The 25,079-nt window shown below is 42.3% G+C and overlaps 2 protein-coding genes across 2 annotated transcripts; one reads left to right on the top strand and one right to left on the bottom strand.

Moving 5' to 3' along the window:
- Window positions 1-2,417: 2,417 nt before the first annotated feature.
- On the top strand, window positions 2,418-3,024 carry LOC124047756 (nucleolar protein 58-like). Its single transcript, XM_046368068.1, has 2 exons — window positions 2,418-2,533; window positions 2,705-3,024. The coding sequence occupies exons 1-2, from the start codon at window positions 2,425-2,427 to the stop codon at window positions 2,953-2,955; spliced, it is 360 nt and encodes a 119-aa protein (XP_046224024.1). The 5' UTR covers window positions 2,418-2,424; the 3' UTR covers window positions 2,956-3,024.
- Window positions 3,025-12,885: 9,861 nt separating this feature from the next.
- Window positions 12,886-21,508, bottom strand: nif3l1 (NIF3 NGG1 interacting factor 3-like 1 (S. cerevisiae)). The gene is made up of 7 exons (XM_046369396.1): window positions 21,456-21,508; window positions 19,717-20,333; window positions 19,085-19,241; window positions 18,857-18,980; window positions 17,677-17,815; window positions 16,452-16,535; window positions 12,886-13,608 (listed from the first exon to the last, which is right to left on the bottom strand). The coding sequence occupies exons 2-7, from the start codon at window positions 20,321-20,323 to the stop codon at window positions 13,424-13,426; spliced, it is 1,296 nt and encodes a 431-aa protein (XP_046225352.1). The 5' UTR covers window positions 20,324-20,333; window positions 21,456-21,508; the 3' UTR covers window positions 12,886-13,423.
- Between the last annotated feature and the right edge of the window lie 3,571 nt (window positions 21,509-25,079).

Genomic DNA, 25,079 nt, shown 5'->3' with positions numbered 1-25,079 from the left:
GTGCATGGGGTGGGCAGGAGTGGCATAGGTCTGATCTGAGGGGGCCTAAATGGGGTGTGGGCATGGTTGATGTGGGGGGGTGTTGATTGGTTGGGGTGGGGGTGTGGATGTGGCTGGGTGTATTGTGGTCTGGATGTAATTCCTCTTGGCGTGGGTCCTCTATGTGTAGGTCCGGGGGGGGTCCTGCAGATCTGGGAGGGTGTCTATGTCTATGTCTAAGTCTATGTGATAGACTTGTTTACTGCAGTTGCTAGGCAATGGAAATAGAATGACTAGATTAGGCTTTGAAGCTCTAACCCTGGCAATTTGACTGATAAACTCATGGGTACACTAGCAATGTCTGCCTGGTATTGTGATGCAATAATGGTCATTTTGGATGTTCTATCAACTGATGCTCGGTTGCCATGGTAACTTGGAATGTTCATTTAAAATTATGCTTACTGATATGGCTCATGCAATGGAAGGTATTTTTTGTTGCGTTTACTCAATAAATCACAGAACAGATTGAAGGGTTATTTTACTTCCTGGCATGGGTACTTCTTGCCAGTCCACCCATGATGCCGTCATTGACTTGAATGGGAACGGCCGTTCTATTTATTATATTTCTGTGGTGCTACTGCTTTTGCTGGAAGCGGAGCTGCAGACAGAGTGATTCACGCAGTCTCCTCTGAACAGTTGATGTTGAGATGTCTGTTACTTGAACTCTGAAGCATTTATTTGTGCTGCAATCTGAGGTGCAGTTATCTCCTAATGAACTGATCATCTGCAGCAGAGGTAACTCTGGATCTTCCTTTTCTGTGGCGGTCCTCATGAGCGCCAGTTTCATCATAGCGTTTGGTGGTTTTTGCAACTGCAAATTGAAATTTTCCGGATTGACTGACCTTCATGTCTTAAAGTAATGCTGGAATGTCGTTCCATTGCTTATTTGAGCTGTTCTTGTCATAATATGGACATAATATGGACTTGGTCTTTTACCAAATAGGGCTAACTGATTGGCTCAAACGCATTAAGGAAAGAATTTCTACAAATGAACTTTTAACAAGGCACACCTGTTAATTGAAATGCATTCCAGGTGACTATCTCATGAAGCTGTTTGAGAGAATGCCAAGAGTGTGCAAAGCTGTCAAGCCAAACGGTGGCTACTAAATATAAAATCTATTTTGATTTGTTTAAACACTTTTTTTTTTACATGATTCCATATGTTATTTCATAGTTTTGATGTCTTCACGATTATTCTACAATGTACAAAATAGTAAAAATAAAGAAAATCCCTTGATTGAGCAGATGCATCCCAACTTTTGACTGGTACTGTATATAGTGTTGGTACAAATATAGTCATATAATCCTCATAGCCTACATGTTTATTTGTCTTGTGTATGAACTTTGAATTTGGTCATGTGGAAATGTGCCTTACTGCCTTTTGAATTGTGTTTAGCGTCAGTAGTGTCGTCAAGGAAGCATCATGCTAAATACATTGACACACCCCATTGCCAAATAAGGCGTGCTGTCACCTGCTTTTATAGTAAGTTTCGAAGTGGTACCAGCCAGCACATCTAGAGGGGAGTGTATTTCATGCCAAACTCCTCCCTTGATGACGTAGAGGCACCTTCTCTTGACAAACTGTCAAAATGAAGACCAGAATTATCTTAGAACTAATCTGGTTTTAGATGGAGAAAGTTTTTCCTGAAATGTAGTTTTTAAAATGTGGCAGCTTCTAGGGCTTTTATCCAAATGTTACAATATGGGGTAGAATGAAATGCCTTACTCCTAAATAGTCCAACAAGAACACTAATACTTTTGTATGCCCTGTTGTGTGACATGATGAAATTTGCCACAAATACCACTTATTGAATCCTCTTGGTGCCTTGGGACACACAAAGCACCACATACAAGTAACACTAAGTGATTTTAATGTGTGTGTGTGTGTGTTTTGTTTGTTTGTTTTACAGATCAAAAAGGCTACCAGCAGAAGCAGGGTGACTACAACAGAGGTAAGTGCCAATCTTGTACACACAGGTCCACCTTTAGAGGGTGTGTTTCCGTACCACTGACCACAATATTATCCTTCGCAAACCTGCACCAACGCAGGAGGTCGCTGTCCTGTATTTTGAATGTTGTAATTATGTATTTTCTTTTCTCCTAATGCATTGAGCACTAATTAATATTCATGTTTTATTTAATATGTGTGATTGTTGTGGTGTGTATTGCCCATTTCTCACTATTGAGCCGGGTTGGGCAGAGCCCATAAATACTGGAACTGTGCCAAAGAGGACAATGTGAAAATAAAATATTAACGTAGCACAATGAGATTGTGGCTGGCACGACAGTGTGAAAAAGTTATTTGTGCCTGTAGGCAATAGGAATATATTGTGTGGGGGAAAAACATGAAGATTTTTATTTTATTTTTCATCCTTGTGTGTGTGTATGCCCACGCTCATTACGTGCCGCAGCCGTGTGTTTCTAAACTGTTTTCACTGTACGGTTTCAGACCAGAGAGGCAGTTACCAACAGAAGCAAGGCGGTTACAACCGAGGTATTTAAAATAATTGACTGAAATGCATGCTTGTCTGATTCTTATAAGATAGCGACTGTATGTGTCTTATTTCAGTTTGTATGTGAGACAGACATTTTTATTATATGTAGTCAAACATGTGTTTTTTTCGCTCACATGACGTGTCACAGCTGTGTGTTTTGATCTGTGCAGCTCTGCTGGATGACCTGGACAAGGAGCTCAACAACTACATCATGCGCTGTAGGGAGTGGTACGGCTGGCACTTCCCTGAAGTGGGGAAGATCTTCACTGACAACCTGGCCTACTGCAAAAGTGTCCGGAAGATAGGCGCTCGTACCAACGTGGCAACCACCGACCTGTCTGAGCATCTCCCCGAGGAGGTGGAGGCAGAGGTCAAACTGGCTGCAGAGATCTCCATGGGATTTGTAAGTCGCTCTGGATAAGAGCGTCTGCTAAATGACTTAAATGTAAATGTAGTGTGTGTGTGTGTGTGTGTGTGTGTGTGTGTGTGTGTGTGTGTGTGTGTGTGTGTGTGTGTGTGTGTGTGTGTGTGTGTGTGTGTGTGTGTGTGTGTGTGTGTGTGTGTGTGTGTGTGTGTGTGTGTGTGTGTGTGTGTGTGTGTGTGGTTTTCATTGTACGTTTTCAGACTGTCAGAGAGGCGGCTACCAACAGAAGCAAGGAGGTTACAGAGGTGCTTATGAACATATTTCTACTGCCTTTATTTTCAAAAGAATGTCTTTATTAAAAAAATAAAATGCTTAGAATATTTTTAAAGCCACTATGAGTGAGCTGCAGACCCCTCTTATCATTCTGTCGTGCCAGAGCCACTGGACATGGTTGTCACTAGTCTAGAACCATCAGGATGTGGTTGTGTTTAGGTGGTTTTCGAGAAACATTAGGATACTGTAAGTTGGAATTTCTAAGAACACAATGTATTCATGGGTTTACTGTTCTGTAAATACTATAACTGTTTAAAAGAAAAGTGTCTTTGGAAGGAAAAAAAACATCAATTAAATGTTTAATCCATTTTATTTAAGGATTGCTCTAGCTTAAACTATGAAACAGAAAGAACATGTAATTGAACCCAGTAACAGCTTCTTGCTATGAGAAATATTTGACCGAAACCTGCAAGATGTAAGGTCAATTGATGAAAGCGTAGCTGAACAACTACTCGATAAAAAAAAATTAAAAAGTGTGAACAAGCACAAATGTATAGACATTATTAAACTGCACAAGTCATTTGTGGATTATAATTGGACACATCAGTTGTGGCCTCGCTCATGCTTACAGTTTATGGTTGCGGTTGGTTTCAGGCGGTTACAACCGAGGTGCTTATGAACCATTTTATACCAACTTTATTTTCTTATGATTGTCTGAATTTTTATTTTTCTTCTTAAAGCCACTGTCAGTGAGCTTGCAGTCCCCTCTTTTCCCATTCGCAATGCCCAAGCCTTGGACACTATTAATAATAGTCTAGAATGGGATTTGACACCTATAAACAGAATTATCCTTTTAAGTGTACTAATTTCAGTTAATATATACCATTGTAAAAACAATGCATTGGTTGTGTTTAGGTAGATCTAAAGAAACCGGTATTTCAAACATACTATTAACTATTTTGTTAGAGAAAAAAAAAACATTTTGTTTGATCAAGAAAAGTACCCTAAACCCACATGCAAATGATGAAAGCGTAACTAACCACCGCATAAGCACCCAATGCAAACAAGCACAAAAGTAATTTTTAGAATATATTGGACACATTAGTTGTGGCCTGGCACATGCTTACCGTTTATGGTTGGTTTCAGGTGGAGGCGCTTACCAACAGAGGCAATGGACAGTGCATTTCAGTCCAAAAACCAAGCCATGAAGTCAAAGGAATTGTCCGTAGAGCTCCGAGACAGGATTGTGTCGAGGCACAGATCTGGGGAAAGGTACCCCTGCGGTAAAGCATGGCTGTGGCAGCATCATGCTGTGGGGATGTTTTTCAGCGGCAGGGACTGGGAAACTGTTACTATAATTTAATTATGCCAGTGTGCTTTCATCAATTGAAAGCCCTTAATCAATTTTATGAGAATTTGTAAGATTTCTTGTTTGCCTAAAATAGACGCAGACCAGTCTTTCAATAATAGGTAATAGAATTTATTCTCGGAGCGCGCTGCCACTTAAACACATGCATCAGTTTATATACAGATCATGACGTCATTTCACTGCTTTAACAGAATCCCCTCTCGACCGGGACAAAGTAAGGTGAAAAGTTCATTCTAACTTACTACCACACTCCCAGATAACTTTTGACCCCTCAACATTATTGATCACCACGGAACTGACAGTTTTATTAGACAGAAAACCTAGGAATGCACTCACTGCCTTATCTAAAAACCCCTGGGCTAAGTTTCAGTTGGGTCAACCATAGGCTAACGACCTTATGTGTTTACTCAGTCCCCAACCCATTTGTTTCTGCCTAGTTGGAATGGTGTTCATTAACTTTTTATTACTCCTTGTCCTGTCACACAATCCCTTCTTATGAACTCATATTGTCAATCACTTATAAAACAAAGTATAAGTTTACCTAGATACAATTCTATTTAAAATGGGGATATTGTTTATTCATTTATCCATAATAAATTCAACAGAAACTAATCAGGATCGAGGGAAAGATGAATGGAGCAAAGTACAGAGCGAGATACTTGATGGAAACCTGCTCAGGACCTCCGACTGGGGCGAAGGTTTACCTTCCAACATCACAACTATCCTAAGCACACAGCCAGCCAACGCAGGAGTGGATTCGGGAGAAATCTCTGAATCTCCTTAAGTGGCCCAGCCAGAGCCCGGACTTAAACCCGATCAAACATCTCTAGAGAGACCTGAAAAAAGCTGTGTAGCAACGCTCCCCATCCAACCTGACAGAGCTTGAGAAGATATGTAGAGAAGAATGGGAGAAACTACCCAAATGCAGTTGTGCCAAGCTTGTAGCGTCATGCTGTAATCGCTGCCAAAGTTGCTTCAACAGAGTACTGAGTAAAGGGTCTGAATAATGGTGTAAATGTAATTTGTTTTTATTTGTATTAAATTTACAAACATTTCTATAATCCTACCCAAGAAGGCTCGAGACTATGATCTCTGCCAAATGTGCTCCAGCAATGTACTAGGGAAACGGTGTGAATATTTTTTTATATATATTTGCAAACATTTCTAAAAACCTGTTTTTGCTTTGTCATTATGGGGTATTGTGTGTAGATTGGGGGGGGGGGGAGAAAACAATTTAATCCATTTTAGTATAAGGCTGTATCAGGGTGGTGGTGGTGATTATCAGGGTGGTGGTGGTGGCGGCTACCAGGGTGGTGGTGGCGACTACCAGGGTGGTGATGGCAGTGGCGGCTACAAGGGGGGCTACCAGAACCAGGACACTAGAGACTACTGAGCCAGAGGAGCTGCCCTCAGAACCTGGTCCAACAGAGCCAGCCCGTCTTCATTCCAAAACAACATTATCTTGGGCTGTATCACTTGGCATTGCAGCTCTACTATACTTTTTTCCCTTTATACAACATTGATCAGCTTTCCCTCTACATGACAGGCTTGAAAACCGTTGTACTTATTCAAGTCCGTTTCCCTATATATTTAAACTTTGTAGTATAATATCTGAATTGCCTATGCTTTTTGTCGAATGTGAATGTGTTTAGAATAATGGTGTTGAATAATTGTGTGTGACGAGATTAATGCAGATTAATGCAGTGTATCAGGGTCAGAGACATGTCAAGTAAAGTATTTTCAGTTGTAACCTCTGAAATAAACATTATTGAATCAATATATGGTTTTGTCGGATTCTAAGTCCATTAAAGCATTGGTTTTTTGGAGACTAATCAAAACATTGTTGCCCTCTAATGATAACTACAGCAAAATCAATCTGACACCTGACACACACCTCTTATCCAGCGACATTAGACTAAAGCTGTACTCAGGAGAGCTAATGAGCTCTATGGGCATCTTTGAGACCGAATGTGTTATTCGGGGACACAAAAAACAAGTTGCCATTTGAGATCATGAAAACCAGTCAACATCTTCTTTCAGGCTCTACATGCAAACGCCTGGGACTGATGCAGTTTACCGTACCAAATTACCTGCACATTGTGGATCATGTCCAGCATGGACCCCTGTCCAAAGAAGAACTACTCATCAGATATGACAATGTATTCAACAGGCCCGTTGAATTAGTACCTGGGGAGGTACTACACTTTGAATTGGATGAGAGTGTCACTCCTGTCCAGTGTGCTCCACGCAGTGTGCCCATTGCAATGAAAGTGGCTGTGAAGGCCCAGCTGGACAAGTCTGAAGCCGATGTCCACGTGACTGAACCAACTGACTGGATCGGCAATATGGTCATAGTGAAAAAGTCAGAGAAGCTGAGAGTCTGCATCGACCCAAAGCATCTGAACCAAGCACTATAACGCTCTCTCTACTTCATGCCGGCACTGGAGGATGTCCTCTACAAGTTTCCCAAGACCAGGATTTTCACCTTGGTGGACACCAAGATGCATTCCTGCAATGCAAAATGGCCAAAGAAAGCAGTTTCATGACTACCTTCTGGACCCCCTAGGGTCGGAAACGCTGGCTCAAGCTCCCGTTTGGTGTTTCCGTGGAGCCTGATGTATACCAACGGAAGCAGCACGAGTTACTGGCTGGGCTCAAGGGCATTGAACCCATCGCTGATGATGTCCTCATCACGACTTCGAGGTGAAGCTCCTGGCACTGATGGAGCACTGCCAATCAGTTAAGCTGTGCCTTGGCCTGAAAAAGATGCAGTTCAAAGTGAGACGTTCACTACCATGGTCACATTCTCTCGGCCAAAGGCCAGACACAGACAAAGTCAACGTGATCCTCGACATGCCAAACCTGTCTGATATAAAAGGGGTGCACCGTCTCATCGGCTTTGCAACTATCTTGCAAAGTTCATGCCACACATATCAGCAGTCTGTGAGCCTCTGCGCCGGCTGCTGGACAATGACACACCATGGCACCCAAACACAAGGCCTTGGTGAAGGAGATTGAATCTCTGGCTTCATCCATGCCAGTGTTGTGCTACTACGACGTTACGAAGCCTGTAACAATCCAGAGCGACTCCAGCCAAAGTGGATTTGGATGTTGCCTTATGCAGAAAGGCTATCCCATTGTGTTTGCCTCGAGAGCACTCAACCCCACCGCAGCTCTCAACCCCATGGTCGAGAGCTGGTCACCGCTGAAACTGACCACAAACCACTCATTGACATATTCAATAAACCTCTCCTCAACACACCCAAGAGGCTTCAAAGCATGCTCCTGACTGCAAAAATACAGCCTGAATGTCGTCTATAAGCCAGGACCAGAGATGTACATCAGCGACACATTGAGAAGGGCAACAGCACAATATACAGGCAGAGGCACTGCCTATCAGCGGCATGCTATCTGTTTGCTATAGCAGGAACAACAAGATGTTTAACAGATCAATCAGTCAGACTACTTAAACGTCACAGATCACTGCTTAGCCCCGATCAGGCAAGACAAACACCTAGTCACTGAAATCCATGGTTCTCACAGGTTGGCCGTACCTGAAAGAGGATACCCCTTAGTGTGAGAATATACTGGACCTTTCGAGATGAGATCAGTGTGCACAATAACATCTTGTTCAGAGGTCAGAAGGTCATTCTCCCCAAATCACTATGTCCAGAGATGCTTACCTGCGCACACTCCAGTCACATCGGAGGTGACACATGCTACCACCAGGCACCCAAAATATACTGGCCAAACATGCATTGATCTGTCAGTTTCCTTAACTAATTCACTATTTTACACAATGACACTAATAAACAGCTTTAATGTTACAGGCTCCGCTCCTGCTGGCATTCTGTCCGGCTACCGCAAGAATTTGTCCCAAACCCAACAGCAGTCCCGCAATGTTATTTTAGCCGTATGTGAGCTCACTTGCCAGCCATGGTCTCAGCAATGTTGTGCCCTATAGGCAATATCAAATGTGCAAAAATAACTTTAAAAATAGGTTAAAATACCAGAGATCCTCACATGGCCCTTACATTGTATTAATGGGCTATAACAGCCAATATGCTAGATGTAGTTTGACGAGAACAGTTGGAGAGACTTGCACTTTCTCTTGAGCGATTTGCATAGCCTACCTTTTAGGGGGCTGAGAAATATGGGTGATCAATATTTAGGCCTATTTCTAGGCAATGTAGTAAACTATAGCCTAATCATAGGCCTATTTAGTAGGTACATTTCCTTAGAAAGATAACTGTCCCATGCTTCTCCGCCTATGTATACATAGGCTATAGCCTTCTCTATATAAGTAGACCACACGAGCACCTGATCTACTGAACAGAAAGCAGCAATAATGATGAGAGCAACACTTGCTACTACGTTTTGCATTGTCCTATAGGACATAGCTTACCTTTTCGGAGAAGGTTTCATGCATGTTAACATCAGAAGCCTCCCCCTAAGTTTGTTTTATTCACTGCTTTAGCACACTCTGCCAACCCTGATGTCCTAGCCGTGTCTGAATCCTGACTTAGGAAGGCCGCCAAAAATTCTGAAATTTCCAACTACAACATTTTCCGCTAAGATAGAACTGCCAAAGAGGGTGGAGTTAGTCTGCAGAGTTCTGCCATGCTATCCAGGTCTGCACCCAAACAGATCGAGCATCTTCTTTTAAAAATCCACCTTTCCAGAAATAAGTCTCTCACGGTTGCCGTTACAGACCCCACTCAGACCCCAGCTGTACCCTTAACACCATATGTGAATTAAATTCCCCCCCATTTATCTTCAGAGTTTGTACTATTAGGTGACTTAAACTGGGATATGCTTAACACTCCAGCTGTCCTACAATCTAAACTAGATGCCCTCAATCTCACACAAATTATCAAGGAACCTACCAGGTACAACCCTAAATCCATAAACATGGGTCAGTAGAGGATGCCTGGTTGCTCTTTAAAAGTGCTTTCCTCACCATCTTAAATAAGCATGCCCCATTCAAAAAATGTAGAACTAAGGACAGATAGAGCCCTTGGTTCACTCCAGACTTGACTGCCCTTGACCAGCACAAAAACATCCTGTGGCGTAGCATCGAATAGCCCCCGCGAAATGCAACTTTTCAGGGGAGTTGGGAACCAATATATACAGGCAGTTAGGAACGTAAAGGCTAGCTTTTTTAAACAGAAATCCTGCATCCTGTAGCACAAACTCCAAAAAGTTCTGGGACACTGTAAAGTCCATGGAGAATAAGAGCACCGCCTCCCAGTTGTCCACTGCACTGAGGCAAGGAAACACTGTCACCACCGATTAATCTACAATAATAGAGAATTTCAATAAGCATTTTTCTACAGATTGCCATGCTTTCCACCTGGCTACCCCTACCCCGGTCAGCAGCACTGTGCCACTCACAGCAACTTGCCCAAGCCTCCCCATTTCTCCTTCACCCAAATCCAGATAGATTAAAAATCTGGACCCCTGCAAAACAGCTGGGCAAGACAATCTGGACCCGCTCTTAAATAATTATCTGCTGCAATTGTTGCAACCCCTATTACTAGCCTGTTCAACCTCTCTTTCGTATCGTCTGAGATCCCTAAAGATTGGAATGCTGACGCGGTCATCCCCCTTTCATCCTACCCAAACTGTTACCAACCTATATCTATCCTACCCTGCTTTTCTAAAGTCTTCGAAAGCCAAGTTAACAAACAGATGACAGACCATTTCGAATCTCACCATACCTTCTCTGCTATGCAATCTGGTTTCAATGCTGGTCATGGGTGCACCTCAGCCACGCTCAAGGTCCTAAACGATATCGTAACCGCCATCGATAAGAAACATTACTGTGCAGCTGTATTCATTGATCTGGCCAAGGCTTTCGACTCTGTCAATCACCCCATCCTCATTGGCAGACTCGACAGCCTTGGTTTCTCAAATTATTTCCTCGCCTGGTTCACCAACTACTTCTCTGATAGAGTTCAGTTTGTCAAATCGGAGGGTCTGCTGTCCAGACCTCTGGCAGTCTCTATGGGGTGCCACAGGGTTCAATTCTTGGACCGACTCTCTTCTCTGTATACATCAATGATGTCGCTCTTGCTGCTGGTGAGTCTCTGATCCACCTCTACGCAGACGACACCATTCTGTATACTTCTGGCCCTTCTTTGGACACTGTGTTAACAACCCTCCAGGCAAGCTTCAATGCCATACAACTCTCCTTCCGTGGCCTCCAACTTGCTCTTAAATACAAGTAAAACTAAATGCATGCTCTTCAACCGATCGCTGCCTGCACCTGCCCGCCTGTCCAACATCATTACTCTGGACGGCTCTGACTTAGAATAAGTGGACAACTACAAATACCTAGGTGTCTGGTTAGACTGTAAAGTCTCCTTCTAGACCCACATCAAACATCTCCAATCCAAAGTTAAATCTAGAATTGGCTTCCTATTTCGCAACAAAGCATCCTTCACTCATGCAGCCAAACACCGCCTTGTAAAACTGACCATCCTACCAATCCTCGACTTCGGTTGTCATTTACAAAATAGCCTCCAATACCCTACTCAACAAATTGAATCACAGTGCAATCCGTTTTGTCACCAAAGCCCCATATACTACCCACCATTGCGACCTGTACGCTCTCGTTGGCTGGCCCTCGCTTCATACTCGTCTCCAAACCCACTGGCTCCATGTCATCTACAAGATCCTGCTAGGTAAAGTCCCCCCCTTATCTCAGCTCGCTGGTCACCATAGCAGCACCCACCTGTAGCACACGTTCCAGCAGGTATATCTCTCTGGTCACGCCCAAAACCAATTCTTTCTTTGGCCGCCTCTCCTTCCAGTTCTCTGCTGCCAATGACTGGAACGAACAACCTGTACATAGCCCACCTATAATTTAGCCCAAACAACTACCTCTTTCCCTACTGTATTTATTTTATTTTGCTCCTTTGCACCCCATTATTTTTATTTCTACTTTGCACATTCTTCCACTGCAAATCTACCATTCCAGTGTTTTACTTGCTATATTGTATTTACTTTGCCACCATGGCTTTTTTTTTGCCTTTACCTCCCTCATAGCTCACATCGTATATAGACTTGTTTATACTGTATTATTGACTGTATGTTTGTTTTACTCCATGTGTAACTCTGTGTCGTATGTGTCGAACTGCTTTGCTTTATCTTGGCCAGGTCGCAATTGTAAATGAGAACTTGTTCTCAACTTGCCTACCTGGTTAAATAAAGGTGAAATAAATATTGATTGGACTGATCAATATTTGATTGGAAAATGATCAAGTGCTATGAAACTTGCTCTCATGAAGAGCGCCACAGGAAAGGAAGACCCAGAGTTACCTCTGCTGCAGAGAATAAGTTCATTAGACTTAACTGAGCTTCAGAGTTCAAGTAACGGACACATCTCAACATCAACTAACTGGTCAGAGGAGACTGCGGGAATCAGGCCTTCATGGTTGAATTGCTGCACAGAAACCACTACTAAATGGCATGGGCCAAGAAAAACGAGCAATGGACATTAGACTGGTGGAAATTTGCCCTTTGGTCTGATTAGTCAAAATTTTAGATTTTTGTTTCCAACCGCCGTGTCTTTGCAGAATAGGTGAACAGATGATCTCTGAATGTGTGTTTCCCACTATGAAGCATGCAGAAGGTGTGATGGTGCTTTGCTGGTGACACTGTCAGTGATTTGAAGTGGTCAGTCTGAGGGGAGCAAGGGAGCAGCGGTGAGGTTGCCTCTCACCCGGCTCATCGTCCCTCTGCCCTCCTTCCCTCTACTGAGAAAAAAGGGCAGTCTTCCAGCTGATGGTGAAACTCAAGTCGCACTGCATTATTCCTGCCTCATACAATAATTCATGTTTTTACTCCTATGACCAGAGAACGTGAAATATTCCTCTATTAAAAGACAAGACGCTAATAATAATGCAAGCTTATCGGAACACTTTTATACTTATTAATTGCAGCATGTGGAAGTTAGGAGAATGCGCATTTTATGGCTTATAAAGTGTTGACAGTGCTGAATAACAACTTAAACATTCAATGAATACAGCAGAGCTGCTGTTTGTGTCTCTAGTCATGGTTTTAAAAGTTTTGAATCTCAGTATCATCTTTTCTGTGCGTTCGAGGCTGATTTTTCCAGTCTATGGCGAGGAAACTGCAGACAGTGATCTCAGCTATCTGATTGGACAGTGATAGGCCTATAGGTGCACTTGATTTGCTCTCTGGGCCTGCTGGGTATGTGGAGATCTACCTTCAGACACATGAAGTAGTTCAAAATGGGAACACTTTACCTTTCCGGGCGCTAGGACTTCTGAATCAAGTGCACCTACCACCAACAGTGCAAAAGGAATTTTTTAAAATAGGATTGCAAGGATTTATATATTTATTTTTTTACATTGTTTGGTGATTGACTAGGAATGCTGTGGTGACCACTGATGTAGATGCATACTTTGAATATCACCCAAATGATTACCTTATTCAGTTGTATACATTAGTCCTGCATTTCCTTATTGCATTATTTATTAAATCCTTTAACGCAGAGATCATCAACTAGATTCAAACACAGTCCTATTTTTTTCCTTGAGGTGATGATCGGGAAGGTTGGAACATAATTACAAATCATTTGTAGACTGCAAATAGACAGGAAGAAGCCCAAACATACATTTCACTTAAACAATCATTTCAAACCTTGCTTACATTAGTATACGATCACATCTCTATTATGTGTGGGAATACTTGGGAACAGATTACCACCCCCCCCCAAAAAAAATTGCTTAGTTGATTTCCTTGTGTTTTTACAGCCTTATGTCTAAATATGAATGTATTAATTATTTGCTAAGAAAACCACCTGCGGAATAGATTCGGTCTGTGGGCTGCCAGTTGGGGAAAACTGTAAGCATCTCAGACCACCTCCAGGGGGTCCCTGTCAGCTCGTGACAGCGCCACGGTAACAGAGTTGGACAGATGCCCTGCCAGCCTCTTCTTGAACACGGCCAGGAAACCACGCTCGCTGTTGCTATGGTCACTGAGGATCACACTGGCACCCGCAGCGACGGAGTCCAGGACCTCGTGATGGGACATCTCACCTGGGGGAGAAATGAGGTCAGAGGTAAATGTCTGGACATTTAAACACAAGTCAAGTAAAAGTGTGTACGTCATTTTTTTCAATTCAACTACGACCAGGCCAAGATAAAGCATGGCAATTCGACACACAACAACAGAGTTACACATGGAATAAACAAAACATACAGTCAATAATACAGTAGAACAAAAGAAAACAAGTCTATATACAGTGAGTGCAAATGAGGTAAGTTAAGGCATTAAATAGGCCATGGTGGTGAAGTAATTACAATATAGCAATTAAACACTGGAATGCATTGCATGTACATCGAGAATATAAACCTGCACCTTCCATGGCAGACTGACCAGGTGAAAGCTATGATCCTTTTTTGATGTCACCTGTTAAATCCACTTCAAATCAGTGTAGATGAAGGGGAGGAGACAGGTTAAAATCATGCATGATTCTGCCACCACCATGCTTCATTGTAGGGATGGTGCCAGGTTCTCTCCAGAAGTGACGCTTGGCATTCAGGCCAAATTGTTCAATCTTGGTTTCATCAGACCAGAACATCTTGTTTCTCATGGTCTGAGAGTCCATTTTGTGCCTTTTGAAAAACTCCAAGTGGGCTGTCATGTGCCTTTTACTGAGGCGTGACTTCCGTATGGCCACTCCACCATAAAGGCCTGATTGGTGGTGCTGCAGAGATGGTTGTCCTTCTGGAAGGTTCTGCCCTCTCCACAGAGGAACCCCAGATCTGTGCCTCGACACAATCCTGTCTTGAAGCTCTACGGAAAATTCCTTCCACCTCATATGGCTTGGTTTTTGCTGACATGCACTGTCAACTGTGGGACCTTATATAAAAGTACCAATCAAAAGTTTGGACACACCTACTCAATCAAGGGTTTTTCTTTATTTTTAGTATTTTCTACATTGTAGAATAATAGTGAAGACAAACTATGAAATAACATATGGCATCATGTAGTAACCGAAAAAAAGTGTTAAACAAATCTAAATATTTTATATTTGAGATTCTTCAAAGTAGCCACCCTTTGCCTTGACAGCCTTGCACACTCTTGACATTATCTCAACCAGCTTCATGAGGTAGTCACGTGGAATGCATTTCAATTAACAGGCGTGCCTTGTTAATTAATTTGTGGAATTTCTTAATGCGTTTGAGCCAATCAGTTGTGTTGTGACAAGGTAGGGGTGGAATACAGCCCTATTTGGTAAAAGACCAAGTCCATATTACAACAAGAACAGCTCAAATAAGCAAAGAGAAACGACAGTCCATTACTTCAAGACAAAGGTCAGTCAATGCGGAAAATTTCAAGAACTTTGAACGTTTCTTCAAGTGCAGTCACAAAAACTATCAAGTACTATGATGAAACTGGCTTTCATGAGAACCGCCACAGGAAAGGAAGACCCAGAGGTACCTCTGCTGCAGAGGATAAGTTCAATAGTTGCCAGCCTCAAATTGCAACCCAAATAAATGCTTCAGAGTTCAAGTAACAGACATCAACATCAACTGTTCAGAGGAGACTGTGTGAATCAGGCCTTCATGGTCGAATTGCTGCAAAGAAACTACTACTAAAGGACACCAATAATAAGTCACTTGCTTTGGCCAAGAAACACAAGCAATGGACATTAGACCGGTGAAAATCTGTCCTTTGATCTGAGTCCAAATTTGAGATTTTTGGTTCCAACCACGGATGATCTCTGCATGTGTACATCACTGGGTCCAAGCTTCCTGCCATCCAGGACCTCTATACCAGGCTGTGTCAGATGAAGACCATAAAAATGATCAGACTCCAGCCACCCTAGTCATACTGTTCTCTCTGCTACCACACGGCAAGCGGTACTGGAGCGCAAGTCTCGGTCAAAAAGCATAGAGGTGGTGTGGGGGTGCTTTGCTGGTGACAATGATTTATTTAGAATTCACGGCACACTTAACCAGCATGGCTACCAAAGCATTCTGCAGCAATATGCCATCCCATCTGGTTTGCACTTAGTCCCACTATCATTTGTTTTTCAACAGGACAATGACCCAACACACCTCCAGGCTGTGTAAGGGCTATTTGACCAAGAAGGAAAGTGATGGAGTGCTGCATCAGATGACCTGGCCTCCACCCAATTGAGATGGTTTGGACAGCAGGGTGAAGGAAAATCAGCCAACAAGGGAACTCCTTCAAGACTGTTGGAAAATCATTCCAGGTGAAGCTGGTTGAGAGAATGCCAAGAGTGTGCAAAGCTGTCAAAGGCAAAGGGTGGCTATTTTGAAGAAACTCAAATATATATTTTGATTTGTTTAACACTTACTTTTTTGGTTACTTACATGATTACATGTGTTATTTCATAGTTTTAATGTATTCACTATTATTCAACAATGTAGAAAATAGTAAAAATAAAGTAAACCCTTGAATGAGTAGGTGTCCAAATTTTTGACTGGTACTCTAGACAGGTGTGTGCCTTTCCAAATCCTGTCCAATCAATTGAATTTACCACAGGTGGACTCCAAGTTGTAGAAACATCTCAAGAATGATCAATGGAAACAGGATGCACCTGAGCTCAATTTCGAGTCTCATAGCAAAGTGTCTGAATACTTACGTAAATAAGGTATCCGTTTTTATTTTTAATATTTCCAAAAAATTCTAAAATCCTCTTTTTGCTTTGCCATTATGTGGTGGTGTGTGTAGATTGCTGAGGATCTTTAAAAATATATTTTTTTAAATAAGGCTAACGTAACAAAATGTGGAAAAAGTCAAGGGGTCTGAATACTTCCCGAAGGCACTGTATATGCAAAATAAATTGTTCAGTATTCTTGACCGTATTTGTTTTGATTCTAGCAGCTGGCGTTTATAGCGAATGTACCTGTGATGTAGAGGTCTGCTTTCACTCCATTCAATACTGAGCCTCCGGACCCAGCACACACTGCCACAGTGCTTACAATGGACTCTAAAATGAACAATCACATACAATTACGTTATCCTCTCAGCCCCTCACTAGCTGTCAACATAATATACTTATTGCAGCGAATATATACACTAAAAAAATATATAAATCCAACATGTGAAGTGTTGGTCCCATGTTTCATGAGCCGGAATAAAAGATCCCAGAAAATGTCCATGGGCACAAAAGCCTATTTCCCTCAAATTTTGAGCACAATTTTGTTTACATCATTGTTAGTGAGCATTTCTCCTTTGCCAAGATAATCCACCCAACTGATAGGTGTGGCATATCAAGAAGCTGATTAAACAGCATGATCATAACACAGGTGTACCTTGTGCTGGGGACAATAAAAGGCCAGAAAATATGCACTTTTGTCATACAACAATGCCACAAATGTCTCAAGTTTTGAAGGAGCGTGGAATTGGCATGCTGACTGCAGTATTGTCCAAGAAAGCTGATGCCAGAATTGAATGTTCATTTCTCTACCATAAGCTGCCTTCAACGTTGTTTTAGAGAATTTGTCAGTACATCCAACTGGCTTCACAACCGCCCAACCTGTAATAAAGCCCTTTTGTGAGGGAAAAACTCATTCTGATTGGCTAGGCCTGGCTCCCCAGTGGTTTGGCCTGGTTGCCAAGTGGATGGGCCTATGCCGTCCTGCCCAGTCATGAAGAAATCCATAGATTATGGACTCATTTATTTCAATTGGCTGATTTCCTTCTATGAACTGTAATTCAGTAAAAATCTTTTCAGTATATTTAAAAGACATGGTGTGTCTCCCAAACGGCACCCTATTCTCTTTATAGTAAGGCTGGGACGATACCAGTATCGCAATGTTTTTTCCATGGCAAAAATGAACACAGAAAGAAGAGCAAACACTTTGTCCTTTAAAAACCTGCTGTATGTAAAATATTGCGTACTATATCAAAAAATACATAAATGTGACTCTGGATGACAACAATGACATTAGGGCTGTTTTCCTAAAGAAAAACACGTATCGCGAAATTGGTATCCTCCTGTCACTACTTTATAGCTACTTTTGACCAGGGCACTATATAGGGAATAGTGTGCCATTTGGGACGCATCCAAGTTAGTAATCTGGTAACAAAAAGGAAGACATAGATGTTTGTTTAGCCTTCTCACTCACCTAAAGTTTGCTGGGCTCCGAGGGCCAGTCGAAGGTGATTCAAACCTAGGTGTGATTTCATTCGCTGGACGGCTGCCGCCACAGTTACGGGCTCGTCCAAAACACTTAGTCGCCCTTGGCCGTAGCCTGGGAGAGGACGCTACAGGGTGAGAAACAGCCAGGGTCGTATTCACTAGGCACCAAGAGGAATAAAACAGACAAACAGGGGGGGACTGCCTGAACTTTTTGTTTTGCTAGTGTGCACTAATGAATAAGATGTCACACGTAAAAAGAGTGAAAACATTTAGTAAAATTAATTGAAGTTCAATTCCAGTCCTATTCACACTGTGGCAAGCTAAGCCTATTGATTCAGGATAGCAGGAATATGATCCCAGGGGATATTTATCAAGCACATTAAGTGAAGTGTTGTCCTATTGGCTGGGGCCTGCTCTGAGGTTGCCCCATTGGGCAGGTGATAAAATAAGTTAAAACAACCAAACCAAACTGCAAAGACCTCTAGTAGCCTAAAACTGATATTTCTGTTTCCCATTGTTTAAGTAAAAGACAGACAATTTATGGCAGTCGGGCATGTTGAGCCAGCTCTAAGAAATGTTTTACTGATAACAACCAAAATATAAAGAATTCCAGCACTGATCTTTCTGATTTCTCCCGTGTGTAGATTAATGGCTGTCAATATATGGCACTACTGCGTGTAAAAATCTAATTTACATTTTTTACGCAAGTGGTCAATCTTCGGGAAACCAAAAAAAAACTCCTTTAAATGTTAATCCCTGTCAAGCATGCTGATATACAGTCTGCTTCCCCCTTTCCATGTCATCTTATCTTGCGTTGACACAGGTAGCCCAATTCTGATATCTTTTCCACTAATTGGTTCTTTAACCAATCACATCAGATCCTTTCACATCAGATATTTTTCAGAATTGATCTGATTGGCCAAAATACCAATTAGTGAAAAATATCAGCCATTGTGATCTAAAAGGCAAAAATTATCTTAAAATCAGCACTCCGACCAAACTGTCCACTTTGTGTGTTTAGGATGTAATACGCTGGATGCATATGGCCTCAGATCTCTTTGTGCTGTTTTGCCAACTGCTATGGTCATATTTCCCATAACAATGACCATAGGAGATGGCTATACAGCACAAACAGATCTGGGACCAGGCTAGCAGCAATACTATACCTTTTTTACTTGAAGGATACTGAGAGACTGGCTGGGAGTGGCGTGTTGTAACAGAGTTTGAACACTGGGGGTCAGCCCTGAGTCTGGACAGATCAGACTTATGAAGAAGCCATCAGTTTCAGAGCTAGAGCCAGATGGAGGAGATATGTACAGTAACAGTGTAAACAACAGTGAAGAGGCGTATACAGATTTAAGCACGCACACACAAACTGACAGAGTATCCAGTACCTGACAGCTGTGTGCTGTAAATTGACACCGCTATTCGTCCCCTTCAGTTCTGCCATGATGGTGTTGAGCTCCTCCTGACTCCTGGCTGTAAACTCCAGTTTGTGGCTCTGGGAGGCGCTACTGAAGGCTTGACTCAACACCGAAACTTTGCCATTCCCTGAGCAAGACAACAGAAACGGCACTTGTTACTCCGCAGTGCATTTCAACATCATGAACTTATTCAGGTGGGGAGAACACTTCAGAACATTCAGATAATTTGAGTAGAACAAATATGACACTCTATACACATCTTCAATAAACTGTGAAAGTGACCCTACCCTAATCTTTGGATTGGGCTTGACAATTACAATAAAATTTGTGAAAACACAGTCATTTAAGATATATAAAACTATATTTGTGGATGAGTTTACAGATGCCTTTTGGGGGTTTTTGAGCTCAAGACCATTGCGCTACGTTTTTGCCCATTGAAGACCATTCAAAATGCATGCAAAAGTTAAAAAACTAGTTCTTGGAAAATTCTGTGTCACTTTCATAGTGCATATCCTGAGTGTAAAAGGTCCCAGATATAATAAAGCACTCAATCTTATAGCCTAAGTGTAACAGTATAGACTTTATAACAGTATAGACTTTACCAATTCCTCCAACCAGCCAGTCATTCACGCCTCCTTTGACGCTGTCCCAAGAGGTGTGAGGAGAAAACACTGCTATTCCAGCCGTAATCGCCCGGATAGCCAATCGCTGCTTCCAGTTCTTTGAAACCAAGCACTTGATTGGATGAAACAGCGGGGGGTGGTAAGAGATGATGAGATCGCAGTTCATGGCCTCTGCTTCCGACATGACAGAATCGGTCAGGTCATTGGTTAACAGGATGGTTTTGATAGGCCGACATTTAATGGGCTCAACTAATAGGCCAACGTTATCCCAGGACTCTGCCAGTGATAGAGGGGCGAGCTCCTCCAGAACCTTGAGAACCTCCTTTAAATCCATTGGACCTGTTGTACGAGAAGAGTGGGAAAGCGAGCACGAAAAAGAGTAGCAATGATGGAGATGGGTAGAAAGCTGACAAGACCTAATATTACAATGAGAGGGGTCAGAAAAAAAGGATGAGCGAAGGGCAGACAATTTGGAGTGAGAAGAGAAAGTGGAACAAGCAAGTGTTTGAAAGATGCTTTCGTGGTAGCTCCTTCTGCAGGTCAATGACAGAATTCTCTGGAAAACATTCTTGTATCCAGTCAACATTAGTGTAGACCTGTGTGCAAAAGAGAGTTCATTTGATATGAATAAATATCGTTTGCATCCAAGAGCAAGGTTCATCTGCAACAAATAGGCTGCATTTTCTTAAAACATCATGAACGGTTTCTTGTCACCTATCAGTCTTGTCATCTATTATTTAAAAGGCTAGTTGTCAATACGTGTCAACTCCCATTCAAATGTAGTGGTGGAAAAAGTACCCAATTGTCATACTTGAGTAAAAGTAAAGATAACTTAATAGAAACGACTCAAGTAAAAGTCACCCAGTAAAATTCTACTTGAGTAAAAGTCTAATAGTATTTGGTTTAAAATATATTTAAGTATTAGTAGAAGTTTAAATAATTTTAAATTCCTCATATTAGACTAACGGCACCATTTTTCTTTTTCACGGATAGCCAGAGGCACACTCCAACATAATTTACAAACGAATTGTGTGTGTTAAGTGAGTTCGCCAGATCTGAGCCAGTATGGATCACAAGGGATGTTATGTTGATAAGTGCGTGAAGTGGACCACTTCCCTGTCCTACTTAGCATTCAAACTGTAACGATTACTTTTGGGTGTCAAGGAAAATGTATGGAGTTAAAAACGACATTATTTTCTTTAGGAATGTGTTAAAAGTAGTCAAAAATCTAAATAGTAAAGTGAAGTACAGAGACCCTCAAAAACGACTGAAGTAGTACGTTACACCACTGCTAAGGTGCACTGTTCTAGCTACATTTAGTAGGCTAGCTAATAGGTTTGGATTGCAATGGCTGCTGTTAACATTTTGTGCATGGTTAAGGTGCACTGTTTACAAATTAAATCAACTGCACGGGTTTAATGGCCAAGGTAACGTTAGAATCGAAGTAATTTAAATCACACGAATATGAGCCAGAGCAACTCCACAAACTAGCTAGGTAAAGTAACTTAGAGGCATTTATAATAGCTTCGCTAACATTACATAGCTGGCTCCCAACCTGGAACAGGGCCCACAGCAATACGCTTAGCTACCAACAAACAAAGGTGTTTCTGTTTGCATGTTCAGACTGGTGTGATTCATACGTTACATTTTAAACGTCAGTTTCCAATTAATAGGCAAAAACTATGAATTGGAAATGCAAGCATGGTAAAGGCACTTACTGGTGGAGAGAGAGCCAGCTATTGCAGTTACCTTCTTCTTCGATGAAGTTTAACCGCAGTTGGCATCCAATAAATGTTGCATTACTGCCACCTACTTGACTGGAGTATAACTCCCATATACTTTCCTTGAAACATTTAAAATAAAAAATAAATAAAACATACAAATCCCCAACCATCTAACACTACACCAAAAATAATAATAATAATAACATTTTCTCAAATGACTCCCTCGCCTGGGTCACCAACTACCTCGAATTCAGTGTGTCAAATCGGAGGGCCTGTTGTCTGGACCTCTGGTAGTCTCTATGGGGGTGCCACAGGGTTCAATTCTCGGGCTGACTCTTTTCTCAGTATATATCAATGATGTCACTCTTGCTGCTGGTGATTCTCTGATCCACCTCTACTCAGACAACACCAGTCTGTATACTTCTGCCCCTTCTTTGGACACTGTGTTAACAAACCTCCAGACGCATCAATGCCATACAACACTCCTTCCGTGGCCTACAACTGCTTTTAAATGCTAGTAAAACTTCCATTGTCTGCCTTTTCTTCCAGTTCTCTGCTGCCAATGACTGGAACGAATTGCAAAAATCACTGAAGCTGCAGTCTAATATCTTTAAGCATCAGCTGTCAGAGCAGCCTACCGATCACTGTACCTGTACCACAGCCAAACTGTAAATAGCACACCCAACTACCTCATCCCGATATTGTTATTTGCACATTTGCACTTGCACATAATCATCTACACATCTATCACTCCAGTGTTAATGCAAAATTGTAAATATTTCACATTTATGACCTATTTTATTGCCTTACCTCCCTACTCTTCTACATTTGCACACACTGTACATATATTTTTCTATTGTGTTATTGACGGTACGTTTGTTTATGCGTAACTCTGTTGTTTTTGTAGCACTGCTTTGCTTTATCTTGGCCAGGTCACAGTTGTAAATGAGAACTTGTTCTCAACTGGCCTACCTGGTTAAATAAAGGTGACAGATACAATGACACAGAGTTACACATGGAGTAAAACAAACATACAGTCAATAATACAGTATAAACAAGTCTATATACAATGTGAGCAAATGAGGTGAGAAGGGAGGTAAAGGCAAAAAAGGCCATGGTGGCAGAGTAAATACAATATAGCAAGTAAAACACTGGAATGGTAGTTTTGCAATGGAAGAATGTGCAAAGTAGACATAAAAATAATGGGGTGCAAAGGAGCAAAATAAATAAATAAATTAAATACAGTTGGGAAAGAGGTAGTTGTTTGGGCTAAATTATAGGTGGGCTATGTACAGGTGCAGTAATCTGTAAGATGCTCTGACAGTTGGTGCTTAAAGCTAGTGAGGGAGATAAGTGTTTCCAGTTTCAGAGATTTTTGCAGTTCGTTCCAGTCACTGGCAGCAGAGAACTGGAAGGAGAGGCGGCCAAAGAAAGAATTGGTTTTGGGGGTGACCAGAGAGATATACCTGCTGGAGCGTGTGCTACAGGTGGGAGATGCTATGGTGACCAGCGAGCTGAGATAAGGGGGGACTTTACCTAGCAGGGTCTTGTAGATGACATGGAGCCAGTGGGTTTGGCGACGAGTATGAAGCGAGGGCCAGCCAACGAGAGCGTACAGGTCGCAATGGTGGGTAATATGGGGCTTTGGTGACAAAACGGATTGCACTGTGATAGACTGCATCCAATTTGTTGAGTAGGGTATTGGAGGCTATTTTGTAAATGACATCGCCAAAGTCGAGGATTGGTAGGATGGTCAGTTTTACAAGGGTATGTTTGGCAGCATGAGTGAAGGATGCTTTGTTGCGAAATAGGAAGCCAATTCTAGATTTAACTTTGGATTGGAGATGTTTGATATGGGTCTGGAAGGAGAGTTTACAGTCTAACCAGACACCTAAGTATTTGTAGTTGTCCACTTATTCTAAGTCAGAGCCGTCCAGAGTAGTGATGTTGGACAGGCGGGCAGGTGCAGGTAGCGATCGGTTGAAGAGCATGGATTTAGTTTTACTTGTATTTAAGAGCAATTGGAGGCCACGGAAGGAGAGTTGTATGGCATTGAAGCTTGCCTGGAGGGTTGTTAACACAGTGTCCAAAGAAGGGCCGGAAGTATACAGAATGGTGTCGTCTGCGTAGAGGTGGATCAGGGACTCACCAGCAGCAAGAGCGACCTCATTGATGTATACAGAGAAGAGAGTCGGTCCAAGAATTGAACCCTGTGGCACCCCCATAGAGACTGCCAGAGGTTCGGACAGCAGACCCTCCAATTTGACACACTGAACTCTATCAGAGAAGTAGTTGGTGAACCAGGCGAGGCAATCATTTGAGAAACCAAGGCTGTCGAGTCTGCCGATGAGGATGTGGTGGTTGACAGAATCGAAAGCCTTGGCCAGATCAATGAATACGGCTGCACAGTAATGTTTCTTATCGATGGCGGTTAAGATATCGTTTAGGACCTTGAGCGTGGCTGAGGTGCACCCATGACCAGCTCTGAAACCAGATTGCACAGCAGAGAAGGTATGGTTAGATTCAAAATGGTCGGTAATCTGTTTGTTGACTTGGCTTTCGAAGACCTTAGAAAGGCATGGTAGGATAGATATAGGTCTGTAGCAGTTTGGGTCAAGAGTGTCCCCCCCTTTGAAGAGGGGGATGACCGCAGCTGCTTTCCAATCTTTGGGAATCTCAGACGACACGAAAGAGAGGTTGAACAGGCTAGTAATAGGGGTGGCAACAATTTCGGCAGATCATTTTAGAAAGAAAGGGTCCAGATTGTCTAGCCCGGCTGATTTGTAGGGGTCCAGATTTTTCAGCTCTTTCAGAACATCAGCAGAATGGATTTGGGAGAAGGAGAAATGGGGAAGGCTTGGGTGAGTTACTGTTGGGGGTGCAGTGCTGTTGACAGGGGTAGGAGTAGCCAGGTGGAAAGCATGGCCAGCCGTAGAAAAATGCTTATTGAAATTCTCAATTATGGTGGATTTATCAGTGGTGACAGTGTTTCCTATCTTCAGTGCAGTGGGCAGCTGGGAGGAGGTGTTCTTATTCTCCATGGACTTTACAGTGTCCCAGAACTTTTTTGAGTTAGTGTTGCAGGAAGCAAATTTCTGCTTGAAAAAGCTAGCCTTGGCTTTTCTAACTGCCTGTGTATAACGGTTTCTAGCTTCCCTGAATAGCTGCATATCACGGGGGCTGTTCGATGCTAATGCAGAACGCCATAGGATGTTTTTGTGTTGGTTAAGGGCAGTCAGGTCTGGGGAGAACCAAGGGCTATATCTGTTCCTGGTTCTAAATTTCTTGAATGGGGCATGTTTATTTAAGATGGTTAGGAAGGCATTTAAAAAAATATCCAGGCATCCTCTATTGACGGGATGAGATCAATATCCTTCCAGGATACCCCGGCCAGGTCGATTAGAAAAGCCTGCTCGCTGAAGTGTTTCAGGGAGCGTTTTAATGTTACTGTTTAAATGTTGTTGTTTTCACCTTTATTTAACCAGGTAGGGCAGTTGAGAACAAGTTCTCATTTGCAACTGCGACCTGGCCAAGATAAAGTATAGCAATTCGACACATACAACAACACACATGGAGTTACACATGGAATAAACAAAACATACAGTCAATAATACAGTA

Source organism: Oncorhynchus gorbuscha, linkage group LG11 (genome assembly GCF_021184085.1).
Source record: "Oncorhynchus gorbuscha isolate QuinsamMale2020 ecotype Even-year linkage group LG11, OgorEven_v1.0, whole genome shotgun sequence".
Lineage (NCBI taxonomy): Eukaryota > Metazoa > Chordata > Actinopteri > Salmoniformes > Salmonidae > Oncorhynchus > Oncorhynchus gorbuscha.
The sequence above is the reverse complement of the archived record's forward strand: the minus strand, read 5'-3'. Positions and strand labels throughout refer to the sequence as shown.

Bases quoted from the DNA above. Each gene is read 5' to 3' on its own strand.
- LOC124047756 (XM_046368068.1), top strand. From the start codon at position 2,425: ATGCCCACGCTCATTACGTGCCGCAGCCGTGTGTTTCTAAACTGTTTT. The intron at 2,534-2,704 runs GTATTTAAAATA...TGATCTGTGCAG, and splicing joins GCAAGGCGGTTACAACCGAG to CTCTGCTGGATGACCTGGAC.
- nif3l1 (XM_046369396.1), bottom strand. From the start codon at position 20,323: ATGTTGACTGGATACAAGAATGTTTTCCAGAGAATTCTGTCATTGACC. The intron at 17,816-18,856 runs GTATAGTATTGC...CTCACCCTGTAG, and splicing joins GTATCCTTCAAGTAAAAAAG to CGTCCTCTCCCAGGCTACGG. The intron at 13,609-16,451 runs GTACATTCGCTA...TTTCTCCCCCAG, and splicing joins AGCAGACCTCTACATCACAG to GTGAGATGTCCCATCACGAG.